The sequence below is a fragment of the Dermochelys coriacea genome, chromosome 4 (assembly GCF_009764565.3).
Source record: "Dermochelys coriacea isolate rDerCor1 chromosome 4, rDerCor1.pri.v4, whole genome shotgun sequence".
Classification (NCBI taxonomy): Eukaryota; Metazoa; Chordata; order Testudines; family Dermochelyidae; genus Dermochelys; species Dermochelys coriacea.
Genome location: NC_050071.1, coordinates 53,468,232 through 53,483,256, shown reverse-complemented (window position 1 = coordinate 53,483,256; position 15,025 = coordinate 53,468,232). Strand labels below are relative to the sequence as shown.

General features: G+C 45.2%; 1 protein-coding gene across 1 annotated transcript in view; it reads left to right on the top strand.

Annotated features, from left to right (window-relative positions):
• Positions 1-2,882: 2,882 nt before the first annotated feature.
• Positions 2,883-15,025, top strand: part of CLGN (calmegin) — a 79,652-nt gene continuing 67,509 nt past the window's right edge. Inside the window, 2 exon segments of the mRNA XM_038399910.2 lie at positions 2,883-2,954; positions 2,957-2,983. Of these exon segments, the coding sequence (XP_038255838.1) occupies positions 2,898-2,954; positions 2,957-2,983 (84 nt within the window). The 5' untranslated portion in view covers positions 2,883-2,897.

Here is a 15,025-nt window from a genome sequence, read left to right as displayed (position 1 = left end):
GGCAATTTTTTTTTTCAAAAATGTAAATTTTTTTGCAGGAAGGGATTTCTGTTTTCCATCCAGCTCAAGTATGTCTCAATACAATAGGGACTTAATAACCTATATGAATTTCTAAAGCTTCTTCATAAACCTGCCTCCTTCCCCAAGAGCATCCCCTTAACCACTAGCTCATAGTTCTATATACCAAGGCATCCAAACAATCTTAACTATGTCATACAGTGACACCATACAATAGCCTACAGTATTTAAGGCATTTTAGTATTTGTGAACCCAGATTAGTTTAAAAAAAAAATTAAAGACACTGTCCTATTTTCTTCCTTTGTGGCATCACCACTGGGCAACATTAAGATGGTTTGTTTGTGTTCCATAATTATGCATTTCTTACCTTAACATTTTGGAATGTCTTTTAAGTGTAGTCTTAACTCTGAATTTTCCCAGGTTTATAATGCTTGGTTTTGTGTTAATTACTGTTTTAAGTACCGCATGCTGGGTAAAAATATATTTCTAAAACTAAACTCTCTCTTTACTAAAAGAACTATTACAGAGTTGCTACAACTGCAGCTATCACTCAAACCATATGCACACAGCCTGAAGCTTCCCTCCTGAAAACTGCTTCTCCCTCCAAGTTCTATGAAGACTGCTACAATTTCAACACTTCTACAATGATTTTTATCCATAAGTTACTGAAACATACTCTCAACCATAACCCCATTTTAATTTTCTTCGTGGTCCAGAAATGTCTTTAGTTTAACATTTATTAGAAGTTTTATAGACAAACATGCCCAAGATGGAATATAGCTATGAAATCTTCAAAGAGCAGTGACAGCAGGTCAAGTAATCTACCAGTGAGAACTCTGGAAAACAAGTCCAGTGTCTCTCATGCAGATGAGTCATTGCAACACTCCCTCACCAACATCAACTTCCATAATCAGCTTCAGCAATGACAGCTATATACAAGAAACTCGCAGATCGTTATCATCACAGGTGCAGTACCCACCCCAAACGCACCAAGAAATCAGTTATCTGCAAGTACCAGGCCCTCAGATACCACAGAATAAACTCTAAGGAGAATGTCTGGAATATACACCTTAACACACTTAAAAGCCACCTTTACCAAACAAGGACGCTCCACCAGAAAGTAGATTGCATCATGTTAGGGGCCACCTAAATACCCCAGGAGAACCTGCTTCAATACAAGGGGGAAAAAAACCCTCTGATTATACACCCCTCCTTGAACCTCTATGAGGAATCATTAAACATGTACAGCTGACGGAAACCACATTCTGGAAGAAATTTCTCCTGAACCCCCTTCTTCTGGTCTTCAAACAGCTCCCCAACCTCATCATCAGAAACTCCCCACACACCAACTCAAAGCAGCACCAGACCCAGCCAGAACAACTGATGCAAACCTGCAGACATTGCTTCACTGCTACAACAATCAATAACCCCTGACAACATGGCTTTCAAAATCCTGGCCTATAAACACATCTGGTATACTGTATGTCATCCAGTGTGTTAAATGCCCCAATAACAACTATGTAGATGAAGCAAGACAATTGCTCTACTCTCTCATGAACTCACACAGAAAAATGGTAAGACAAAAACAAAATATCACCTATGAGTGAACACACTTCACAAAATCATCGCTCCACATCTGACCCCTCAGTCTTCACTCTTAAAGGAAACTTGCATAACACTGTCAAAAGACAAGCTTGGGAACTTAAATTCAGAACTCTACTAGACACCAAAAATCATGGATTTAATAAAGATGCTGGATTTATGGCTCATTAGCACAATCTGTAATCCACTCATCCTCCTTTGTCATATGTTAATGCCCATTTCCCTTGGAATGATTTTGGGCAACCTATGTTCATTCCTTACCTGTTCCACTTTGTATTAGCTTTGACACTGACCAGACCAGAAGAGCTCTGTTTAACTCAAAAGTTTGTCTCTTTCACCAACAGATATGGTCCAGGAAAAGATAGGTCACCGATCTTATCTCATTATAACCAATAAAGTTGTTGCACAAACATTAGCTGTAGAGGATGGTGGTGGTTGCTTTATTTCTGATGTCATAATGTCCCCGCTAAACTGCCTTAGCCTATTTGTAATCTAATCATATCAATCAGATACAACAATCATTAATATTAGTTTAATTACAACCTCTTCTTTCAAATATTGCCCATAAGATTTCGGTTGATTTTAACTCTATGGAAAGTGAGACGAGTCTGTGGTTGTTCGGATTGATCTTCCACACGGAACACTGTAAAGACTGCCAGATGCTAAAGATCTCAAAGAACCAGCAGTTTGTAATTCTTTTGTAGCTCAGAGGCGAACGGGTTTTCTAGGCCCCTTTCAGAAATCCACTCTCCAGTGCACGCGCTGTAAGTGGAGGGAGGACAGGTTGTACTTTCCGTGCATAGGAGGTTGAATCCCTGCTATGGGAAGAGCCTTAACTCGGGAGCCATGGCAGGCGCTGACGCTTTGTGCTTGGCTGAAGCGCGCCAAGCCCGGGGACTGAGCTCGGAGACCCAGTTCCTTGCCCTGGCTATGAACCGGGGCGACAGCAAACTGGTAACAGGTTCCCAGCTCCCATGCAGGGACTGGCCACCGAATCTGGCGGCGTAGGCCGAGCAGTGACTGATGCTCCCTGCGCGCGCGGCGCCGCGAGCAGTCCCGTAGGGGCTGATTGTGATTGGCTTAGCCGGCACGTGCTGGGCTCTGACCGCCGGACTGAGCCGTGATTGGCTCGGGCAGGGAGTCTGCAGCCAGTGAGTTGCGCCGGGATGGTTCCGAGATGTGATTCGCTTGATCTGTTCGGAGCGTGCGCGGATTGGCTCGGGCTGCCCGGCAGCACCTGCTCTTCAGCGCCTGCATCCCCGAGAGTGTAGCAGCGCATGCGCAGTTCGGTGTACGTGATGCGCTGGGAAACGCTGCCCAGCTTTACCAGAGAACGAGGCGGACGGGACCTTCTATCTTGCCGGTAACTGTCTTCTCGGGTGCGGCTAAACGTCTCTGAGCCACGCTGGGCGGGCTACCTCCGGTCCCGCCCGCTGTGTAGTGGCTTGGGGTTATGAGCGTCACCGCGCGGGACCGGAGTGGAGCTCTGCCCGGGTCTCGCTTCACACTCCGCAGCTGCTCCCTTGGTCAACCGTTAGTGGGAGGCCCGGGCTCCGCAGGCGCCCAGGAACGCGGCGGCCTTCGGGCAGGGGCTGCGCGGAGGAAGGCGGGAGTGGAGGCCGTTCGCCGGCCGTGACCCCTCGGCGTGCGGGTGAGGCCGTTATTTCACCGTTAGAATGTCAGTGGCATGAGGATTCCAAGCGCCAGCTGTAGGCGCTGCGCGTTCCCTGCTGGACACGCGCTTGACGGGGTTCCCCGGGAGCGCGTTCAGTCTCGTGCCCCCTCCCTTCAGCGTAGTGGCTCCAGCGTCCAAGCTGACATCTGACTTCGTTCAAACTGCCCCTCCTCCCCCCCCAAGCATGGGGCAGAGAGCTCCCTGCCCTTCCCGGCAGCACCTGCCCGCCTCTCCCTAGAGCTGCTCTGGGACCTAGTGGGACCAGCCAGAGAGAACAACAGCAATTAGCTCCGTACGGGGGCGGGGGACGGACAGCAGCAGTTGTACAGCTAGGGCGAGTATAAAAATAAACAGGTCCCCCTGTTTATCTGCCTGATCGGGGAAGTTGCGGCTAATTGCACGTAACTGGCTGGTTTCTGTTGGTTAGGCTCAGTCGGACTCTGGTTTTAGCTGCTCTTGTGCATGTGCTGCAGTCGGATCCCTGGGGCCAGGAGGGTGCTGAGGAGGAGGGTTGCCCTGCCCTCCTTAAGGACAGTGTGATGGGTCTTTGTTAAAATGTAGGCCCTCGATTTGTGGGGTGTATTACCTGGGCTGGATATAGCTTCTTAATTCTGAACTTATACTTGCCTTCATTTGTGGGTAGCTTTAAACATAGGTATCCATCTTGAATATATCCTTAATCTTACATGTTAGCTGCACTAAATCTGTTCTTATTACAGGAGGGCTTCCTTGGTGTAACTAACATTTTGGGGTTCAACCCAGCCCAGTAAGGGGGAGTCACTTCCTGTCTTGTAATCCTGGGTGTCCTAAATACTCTGCTGCTTGTGGCTCAGATGCCACCAGCTCACAGACAAGCGTATATCTGAATCTCTGAATGTCTGTATGCTGTGGAGCCCTGATCCAATGCTGTGACCCCAGCAGCCTGCCTACAACACAACAGCCCCTCCCTGGCCTCCACCAGCCGTGGAGGATACTTGGAGGATAATCCAACTCCTGAATTTCTTCAAAACTGTCTGCCATGAAGAGTCCAGCCCTCTCCAGGAATACTCAGGGAACTAAGGTCCATTGCTTCTGTAAAAGACACAAGCGCAGGTTATCACTTTAACTGGAGCTAACAATCAGTTCAAGTCAAATACAGCACAGAGTTGTATTATAGTAAAAATTAAAACAAAGGTTAAGTGATACTAAGTAAAACAGATTGAAGAGAGAATGGGTTACAAATAAAAATATGCTTTTTGATGCCCAAGACCTAACTAAACAAGCTGCAGACTTGGCTCAAGGTAGCTTTCCTCACCAATTATTCTTTCTCCAGCATGGCTGACCCAGACCCTTTGGCCAGGACCCTATGCACAGAGCATGAAGTGTTTGGTTCCTTTGTCTCCTCAGGTGTAGGATGTGGCATAGGGCTCCAAATGTCCATTGCTACTCTAAAAATGCTTCTTGTATCATAGGCAAGGGACGTACAGGAACTTTTGGGGGTCCTGCAGGTCTCTCTCATCTGACATAAGTCACAAAATCTGCAATATCTCTAATTCTGTATCCCTGGCCAGTAAAATTTTTATCCTGTGCCCCCAAGTGACTGGCAAAAGGACAATTGTGTTAGCACAATCAGTTGCTTGTAAGGTTTCCCATGTCTTACCTTTGCTTGTGGGAACTTCCCTGTATAATCACCCTTTCTCTTAACACACACCAAAAAAACCCCCACCTTTCCCTGTTTTCCCTCCCTGCCCCTTAAGGATGTACCCATGGATGCTTTTTAGCGTGGGGGTCTATTGATCTGCAAAACCCTAGCAGCTGACAACTGGCAGAGCTTCTTCAGTTATAAGGGTTACCTCTTCCTCATTGTCTAACTCTGTATGTGTGCTACTCTCCACTGCTATACAGGAGCTGGCTTCAGCCCCTCCCACACCTGAAAGTGCATAGCTTTCTCCTGCTGAGCTGGGGCCATCTCCTCCACCCCTTGATGCTGTTTTGTCTGCACAATTATCTCCTAAGATCACAGAACAACGTTACTTCTTGCTGTGAGTTACTATATTAACCACTTTAGATGTAGACAAATATAATTTCCCACAAGAATTGCTGCTGGAATACTACCCAGCATGCCAACTTTCTGAGTTCCCTCTGGATCTTCCCTCTCTGCTTGTATTTTCGCTAAAGATAAAGGAAATTTTTATCGCTCGAATGCTAGGACTTGTGCATTCATCCCAGAGAGCATGTCTGTCTAACTGTGCTTTCCCTGACCAGAGAAATCTGTGCACCAGTGTCTCCACCAAATGCTTTCTTTGTTAAAGTTGCCCAAGTAACTATGTTAACCTTCAATGTGTCGGACCTCACAACTAATCAGAGGACCTGCAGTTACCTCTTTGGATCCTGTTTTAAGGACAGGTGCATTAAGTTAGGCTGGATGGGGTGTGGACTTACCTTATTTCAGTTTAGGGCAATTATTTCTTGGGTGTTCAGTGAAATTACATGTGAAACACCTTCTTGTACTGTTCTGTACATGGGGTCAGCCAGTGAGATTCCCAAGGGAGGATATATTCTGGGGAGGAGACTGCCAGGGCTCCCAATGATCCTTTCTCTTCCCAGGAACAAAATGCCACCCACACCTGCCCCTCCACTTCCTCTTCCCTTTGACCCAGTTTTCATCAAATCACACAGTTTATATATAATTAATGTTGAGTCTTCTAAATCTTGTTCTATGCACTTCAGGAGTAATCTGTAACCTTTGCAATACAACACTTTTAAATTCACCATATTTCAATGCTTGTTCAATTTTGTTTCGTTAAATACATTTAAAGCTTTCCCCGAGAATGAAAAATGGGTCTGTCTTGATCTCTTTATGGATGGATAAGTCCATCAATGGCCATTAGCCAAGATGGACAGGGATACAGCCTCATGCTCTGGCTATCCCTAAACTTCTGACGGCCAAAAGCTGGGACTGGACAACTGAGGATGGATCACTTAATTGCCCTTTTCTGTTCATTCCCTCTGAAGCATTTGGTACCGGAAAACAAGATATTGGGCTAGATAGACCATTAGTCTGGCCCAATATGGCTGCTGTTATGCACCTCACAGAATCTTTCAAAAATGGCAAAGTATTCTTCATTGCAATCTTTCTCTATGCAGAACACCGCTTACCTCAGCTGAGTGTACCTTAATGAGAAAGTAACGCGAGCTGTGGGATCTGTCCATGTTTCTCCATGATTAGGTGTTATAGCCTCTCTCTAGGGTTTTCTTCTCTTCCAGCTGAATAACTCATTGGTGTGCAGCTGCTTCCTTCTTTTCTTTCTGCCTCTCAGCTTCCAGGGCCCCCAGCTATGCTGCTTAATGCTGCTGCTTCTCTGCTTCCCTCTCCTAATTCCTACCTACCTCCCTATCTACATGCCTCTAGCTTTCATCCAGATCATACCACACGATCCATTGTCTACAACCAAGCTCTACGATACAACCGCATTTGCTCCAACCCCTCAGACAGAGACAAACACCTACAAGATCTCTATCGTGCATTCTTACAACTACAATACCCACCTGCTGAAGTGAAGAAACAGATTGACAGAGCCAGAAGAGTACCTAGAAGTCACCTACCAGAGGACAGGCCCAACAAAGAAAATAACAGAATGCCACTAGCCATCACCTTCAGTCCCCAACTAAAACCTCTCCAAAGCATCATCAAGGATCTACAACCTTTCCTGAAGGATGACCCATCACTCTCACAGATCTTGGGAGACAGGCCAGTCCTTGCTTACAGACAGCCCCCCCAACCTGAAGCAAATACTCACCAGCAACCACACACCACACAACAGAACCACTAACCCAGGAACCTATCCTTGCAACAAAGCCCATTGCCAACTCTGTCCATATATCTATTCAGGGGATACCATCATAGGGTCTAATCACATCAGCCACGCTATCAGAGACTCATTCACTTGCGCATCTACCAATGTGATATATGCCATCATGTGCCAGCAATGCCCCTCTGCCATGTACATTGGCCAAACTGGACAGTCTCTACGTAAAAGAATGAATGGACAGAAATCAGACGTCAAGAATTATAACATTCAAAACCCAGTTGGAGAACACTTCAATCTCTCTGGTCACTCGATCACAGACCTAAGAGTGGCTATCCTTCAACAAAAAAGCTTCAAAACCAGACTCCAACGAGAGACTGCTGAATTGGAATTAATTTGCAAACTGGATACAATTAACTTAGGCTTGAATAGAGACTGGGAATGGATGAGTCATTACACAAAGTAAAACTATTTCCCCATGGTATTTCTCCCCTCCACCTCACCCCCCCCCCACTGTTAATTGCTGGAAATGGCCTACCTTGCTTGTCACTGTGAAAGGTTTTCCTCTTTTTTCCCCCCCCCCTCCCCCCCCGCTGCTGGTGATGGCTCATCTTAAGTGATCACTCTCCTTACAGTGTGTATGATAAAACCCATTGTTTCATGTTCTCTGTGTGTATATAAATCTCCCCACTGTATTTTCCACCAAATGCATCCGATGAAGTGAGCTGTAGCTCACAAAAGCTGATGCTCAAATTTGTTATTCTCTAAGGTACTACAAGTACTCCTTTTCTTTCTCCTAATTGTGTGACAAGTTTAAATAACTTGCCCTTCATCATATAACAGCTCTTTGGTAGAGGCAGGGATAGAATTCACTTCTCAGTGATGGTATTCAACTGCTTCAGTGATGAGATCATACTTTCTCCTCTTAGCAGAATGGGACCTGGATTCTGACTGGGGCTTCTGATGTTGTTGTAATAACTTGTAATATACTGGCATGTTCAACACAATGTTGTATTGGTGTTCCTGAATAACAAACTTGGGTTTTTGTCTTAAATCTGCTCCAAAACCTTCCTGATCTGTCTTATGTAAGTTGTATTCCAGTAGTGCCTAGAGGCCCCAACCAAGACTGGAGCCAGAGGGCACTTGGCACAGTACAAATTACACAGTAAGATACAGTCTTTACTGCAAACTGCTTACTCTTTACGTAGACAAGACAGAGCAGATGAGAGGGGAACTGGGCATGGAAAGGTAAAGTGACTTGCCCAATGCCACACAGCAGGTCCGTATCAAAGTAATCAATGAGGCCAGGATTTCATCCTTGATGTTTACGTTGATGGGACCAGGATTTCACCCCAGGTAGCTTCTTTTTGGTCAAATCCACAGCATGATCTGCTTAGTCTTTGAGAGGGACAACTAAGCCTTAAAGCTAACCTCTCTCTTCCTTGGTGTTTACTTGAAGGAACCTATCACTTTTTCCTTTACAAGCAAAGCTGCCACCTGTACTAACTTTTTTTCCCCTCAAAAGAACTTCTAGAAAGTTTTCTTGGCAACTGGCAAGCAGTATAACATTCTTTTACATGTATCTAATGAACATCAGTAATTTGGGGTGACCTGATAGCCAAAACTATTTTAGTTTTATTTTAATGTCTGTCTTTGCAACTGTATTTTCAGCTTGATATAATTGGGAAGTCCAGAATTGGAGCTTGCTTGTTATTGGAAACATAAAGTATATTTTTCCCTTAAACTTTATTCAATGACAGGTTTCAGAGTAGCAACCGTGTTAATCTGTATTCGCAAAAAGAAAAGGAGTAGTCGCTAAGGTGCCACAAGTACTCCTTTTCTTTATTCAATGAATATCCCTTCTCTGAATCTCTCCACTGTCTTTCCTTATCCCTCACAGTAAGTTTGAACTACTTGCACTAATCTTCAAGGCCCTGCATAACTTTGCCTCTTTCTTCTTATCCAGCCTTGTCTCTTATTACATTCCATCAGATATTAACTCTGATGCCATGTTTCTTAGTATTCCACCACTGTATCAACACTCAGGCCTGGTCTACACTATGAGATTAGGTCAAATTTAGCCACGTTAGGTCGATTTTTATTGTTTTTATTATAATGAATGCATCTACACAACCAATCTAAAGGGCTCTTAAAATTGACTGCTCTACTCCTCCCCGACAAGGGGAGTAGCACTAAAATTGACCTTCATGGGTCGAATGGGGGGTAGTGCAGATGCAATTCGATGGAATTGGCCTCCGGGAACTATCCCAGAGTGCTCTAATGTGACCGCTCTGGACAGCACTTTCGACTCCGATGTGCTAGCCAGGTACACAGAAAAAGCACCAGGAACTTTTGAATTTCATTTCGTGTTTGGTTGGTCAGCATGGTGAGTTCAGCAGAACAGGTGACTGTGCAGTCCCAGAATTACAAACGAGCTCCACCATGGAGTGAACAGGAGACACTGGATCTGATTGCTCTATGGGGAGAAGAATCTGTGCAGGCAGAACTCTGATCCAGCAGAAGAAATGCCAAAATCACACAGGGCATGGTGGACAGAGGCTACACCAGGGACACGAAGCAGTGCCGCATGGAAATTAAGGAGCTCAGGCAAGCCTACCAAAAGACAAAGGAAGCAAACAGTCACTCCGGGTCAGAACCCCATATATGCCGCTTCTGTGATCAGCTGCATGCCATTCTAGCAGGGAACCCTACCAATACCCCACCACTCTCAATGGACACCTGTAAGGTGTCAGCCTCATGCAACATGGGTGAGGATTTTGTGGAAGAGGAGAATGTGCAGCAGGCAACTGGAGAATCCGTTCTCCCCGGCAGCCAGGACCTTTTCCTCACCCTGGAGCCAATACCCTCCCAGGGCATATTGTTCCCAGACCCTGAAGGCAGAGGAGGCACCTGTGGTAAGTGCACATTTTGTAATGACACTACAGGAGTTAAAAAATTGTTTCAAATGTTTTATTTGACCTGAACAACTGGGAGGTATTTGCGGTCAGTACAGCTACTAGAAAAATTTGTTAACATGTCTGGGGATGGAGCAGGAATCCTTCAGGGACATCTCCATGAAGCTCTCCTGGAGGTACTCTGAAAGCCTTTGCAGAAAGTTTCTGGGGAAGGTTGCCTTATTTCATCCTCCACGGTAGGACACTTTACTACTCCAAGCTAGGAGCAGATGGTCTGGAATCATTGCAGCACAAAGCATGGCAGCAAATGGTCCTGGGTTTTGGTCGCATTCATGCAACGTTCACTCTTTATCTTTCTGTGTCAGCCTCAGGAGAGTGATATCGTTCATGGTTACCTGGTTGAAATAAGGATCACCAAACGGGATTACTGGTCCCTTACAAAAATTCCCCTGATAAATTAGACTCATCCCTGTTCATGCTGGGCCCTTTGTGCGTGGCTGAAAGGGATCATCCTAGAGAAGTGTGTGTGTGTGTGTGTGTGTGTGTTGCACATCTGCCCCAAAACTGCAGCCCCTCCTTTTAAACAGCAAACCCAACCAGCATTGGTTGCTATGGGCAAGGAAGGTGCTGTAGTTGGAAACCATTCCCACATGTTATGAACGCGGAAGAAGCCAACCCCATGTACCCTTTGGCTTACCCTGGCTGCCTGGAAACCAAATTCTGTTGCCTAGCCATGTGTGATGTGTCACCATACTATCAGGTGCTCAATATAAAAGGCAAAATGGGACCGTGTACCTAAAACACACCTGCTGTCTGCTGTGAATTGCTTGATTCACTGTGAAAGTCTCCCTTTTGTTCTCATACATGTATCTTAAAATCTACTCTCCGTTTCTCCCCTCTCCCCTGCAGCTGCAACTGTTTCTATGCTCCCTGCATCAACTCTGTCCCTGAGTTTATTACAGACTAGAAGGTGGAAAAAAACACACTCGTGATGACATGTTTTTCCAAGCTCATGCAGTCCTCCCGCACTGATAGGGCATAGCTGAATGCTGGAGGCATTGGGTGGCAGAGGCCAGGAAAGCATTCAGTGAGCATGATCGGAACATGCAGGAGGAGATAATGCTGGGGCTAATGGGGGAACACACGGACATGATGAGGTGTCTGGTAGGAAAGGCAACTAGAGTGCGGACCCCTGCTGCATCCATTGTGTAACCACCTGCCCTCTTTGCCAAGTTCCATATCCTCCTCAGCCAGACACCTAAGAATGTGGAGCAGGGGGAAGGCTCTGGGAACCCTACCACTCAACTCCAGGGGATGGCCAAGCAACAGCAGGCTCTCATTCAAACAGCTTTGATTTGTGGTGTGGCTACAATGTGGCCTTGTCCTTCCCCATCCCATTATCAAACCCTTTGTATATCCAGGTTACCTTTTTTACTACTCAGCTTTGTCAGTGATCCTAAAGTTTGTTTTAATAAAGAATGGATAGATTCAGAACACTAGGGACTTTATTTCCTGTGCCAGCTGTGGTCAAAGGGAGGGAGGGGGTTTGGATTACAGCAAAGTACATTCACTGAGGGGGGTGGGTTTACATTAAGGACAAACACACACAACTGCTGCACCATAGCCTAGTCAGTCATTAAACTGTTTTTTCAAAGCCTCTCTGATGCACAGCGTGCCTTGGAGTGCTCTTCTAATTTCCCTGCCCTAGCTGTTCAAAATTGGCCACTAGCCGATTTGTCTTAACCCTCCTCCTCCCCGTAAAAGTCTTTTCCCCCTTACTCTCATGGATATTATGGAGCAAATAGCAATAACAATGCAAATATTGCTTTCCCTGAGGTCTAACCTCCGCAGACAGCGCCAGCACCCCTATAACCATTCCAAAGCACATTCTATCACCATTCTGCACTTGCTCTGCCTGCTCCTTATTGCTGTCCAGGCTGTCTATGTATGGCTTAATGAGCTGTGGGAGCAAGGGATAGGCTGGGTCCCTAAGGATAACTATTGACATTTCACCATCCCCAACAGTAATTTTCTGGTCTGGGAAGAAAGTCCCTTGCTGCTTTCTAAACAGCTTGGAGTTCCGAAAGATGAGAGCGTCATGCACCTTTCCCAACCATCCCATATTGATGTCGGTGAAACGGAACCTTGTGATCCACCAGTGCTTGCAGCACCCTTGAGAAGTACCCGTTACAGTTTATGTACTGGTTGGCAAGGTGGTCTAGGGCCAAGATAAAGATATATGTTCTATTGCCCCACCACAGTTAGGAACCGCATTGCAGCAAAGCCATCCACTATGACCTGCACATTTCCCAGAGTCACTACCTCCTTAGCAGAAGGATATTGATTGCCCTGGCTACTTGGATCGCAGCAGCCCCCAAGGTAGATTTGCCCACTCGGAATTGATTCCTGACTGACCGGTAGCAGTCATGCATTGCAAGCTTCCACAGGGCTATTGCCATTTGCTTTTCAACTGTCAGGGCAGCTCTCATCTTGGTATTCGTGCACTTCGGGGTGGGGGAGGGCAATTCACAAAGTTCCATGAAAGTGGCCTTACGCATGCGAAAGTTTCACAGCCACTGGGAATCACTCTATACTCGCAACACTATGTGGTCCCACCAGTCTGTGCTTGTTTGTCGGGCCCAGAATCGGCGTTCCATTGTATCAACATGCTCTAATGCCACCATGATATCCCAATTGCTATATCCCATGCTTTCAGGAATACCTGTGTCCATTCCTCACAATCTTCCTTGTGCTGGTGACTCCTAGCCAGCCTCTGCACATACTGCAGAATAATGCAAGAGGTGTTTACAATGCTCACAAAATCGGTGTGGAGCTGAGTGAGCTTCATGCTTGCCATGCTATGGCATCTGCACGGATAACCCAGGAAAAAAGCCGTGAAATGATTGTCCTCCACGGTAGGACACTTTACTACTCCAAGCCTGTTGCTTTCATGGAGGGAGGGGAGACTGATGACGTACCCCAAACCACCCGTGACAATGTTTTTGCCCCATCAGGCATTGGGAGCTTAACCCAGAATTCCAACGAGTAGTGGGGACTGTGGGATGACTACAGTGTTTTGGTATTGAGGACACACTCCACTGACTTAATGTGCTTAGTGGGGATACGCACGATCGACTGTATAAAATTGCTTACTGAAGATTGACATCTATAAATCAACCTAATTTCATAATGTAGACGTTCCATAAGTTGCTTCTACGTCCCTCCCTTAGATCTGGAATGCTCTCCCTGAGCTGGATCCAGTTCTTCTGCAATGCCTGTGAGAGATTAGCTAAATAAGACACCTGTTTTTGTATTTGTCTGAGTGGTTTATCTTATGTTCTGCACTAGTCTTGCTGAATAATTGCATAATCATATGGATGATGCTTCCGTTCTTCCTTTTTTCCCTATGCTTCTCCCTGGCTGTCCTGGTTTTCCCTTTGACTAATGTCAGACACTAACTTGTAAACTCCTTGCAGTAGATATTACATTTCTTCTTCTGTGAGGTGCCAAACATTGTATTGCTTGCTGCATAACAACCTTAGGAAAAGAGACTACAAATGTAATAACAAATTGCAGGAGAGAGAGGTAGCATGAGCAACAATTCATTAAGCTGCTTGCATGTGGAAAGGAGAGTCTTCTGTATGATTAGCATTGGGGATATTTCCTTTCATTTGTTTAGAGGAAATCTTTTTATGTTTACAGTGACAACTAATTCTTTTAAAGCATACTGGAACACTGTATAAGGCTAAAGAATTTCCCACCATTCTCAGTGATAAGATTGTGTCATTCCCACTCTGGAGTCAGCTGGAACAGAACTGTCAACCAAAACATTGTCTTGAATGAAAGTTCTGCCACTGCTCTCTTAGAAGCTTTCCCCCTGGTCTTCTGGCCCTTTTAGGCCTTGCCTGTATCGCTTTTCTCTACAAGATTTAATCTTTGGGGCAGATGGATAGCACTTACCTATAGAAATTACAAAGAAAATCATAATTTCAAGTTCTTCTAACATCAGACTTGTCACTGCACTGTGGTTGACAGGAATATAAAAATGCAGGTTAAATCTAGAAAATCCAAGACTGCTCCACAGATTTATAAATGTATGTTCTTTGTGGTGCAGAGACTGTCTTCCTCAGGGTTTTGGTTTAATACATCTTGTGGGTGCTACTGCAATCTAAAATATCGTATACAGCTTCAGAAACCCCTCCCCCAAAACTCCGAAAGACGTCTTAAAAAAGAACAGTCACATCTCAAACAATTATGAGAAGGCATGAATGGAACTCTTCTTCCCACCATATCTCCCACAGATGACAGATGGGGACTTGAGGTAAAAGGTGGATTTAGGAGATTACTATTAATCTCTTCTCATCAGAATCCCTGTTAATGACTAGCATACAGGGGTTGGTGATACTGGGAATGCAAAAGGCAAGCATTGTAATGTCTTGGAGGCTTTACAGAACAAACTTTGTACTTTTTGTAAAGTGGTTAAACAAGTTTATATTATAATGGGAAAGAAACTGGTCTGATTTGGGTATCATAATCCCTGGATACTATTGGAGACCTCTTTCTTATATTAGTACACTCTTAGTTATTGGTTGGGTCATCCAATGATTATATGATGACAGGAGCGATTACCACACAGAGCCGTCTCTATCTTAAGTAGAGTTATGAGGATGTTTTTGAAATTCCTCTCACTTTTTCTTCTCTTTTTGGGAGTGGAGATTTAGGAGATGAGAGAAAAATGGGCAGAAGATCTAAAGAGTTGGAAAAATAACATCACTTTTTCCTCATGGTCTCTTCCCCTTCAACAGAAAAAGGGGATCTTTGTGGATCTGGACTGGAATAGTCTGAGGAGGTGCCTCACAACAGTCTGTCTCAAGACAATTTAAAGAGTAGGATTTTTAAAAAAGAGGAGAAAAATTAATTTCCTTACCTGTAACTTTTATTTCTTGTAATAAAGAGTGCCTGGATGATACTCACGGTTTATTCTTTAGTGGAGGCAGTTTAGGCTGTAGAATTTTTCCTCTTTCCTG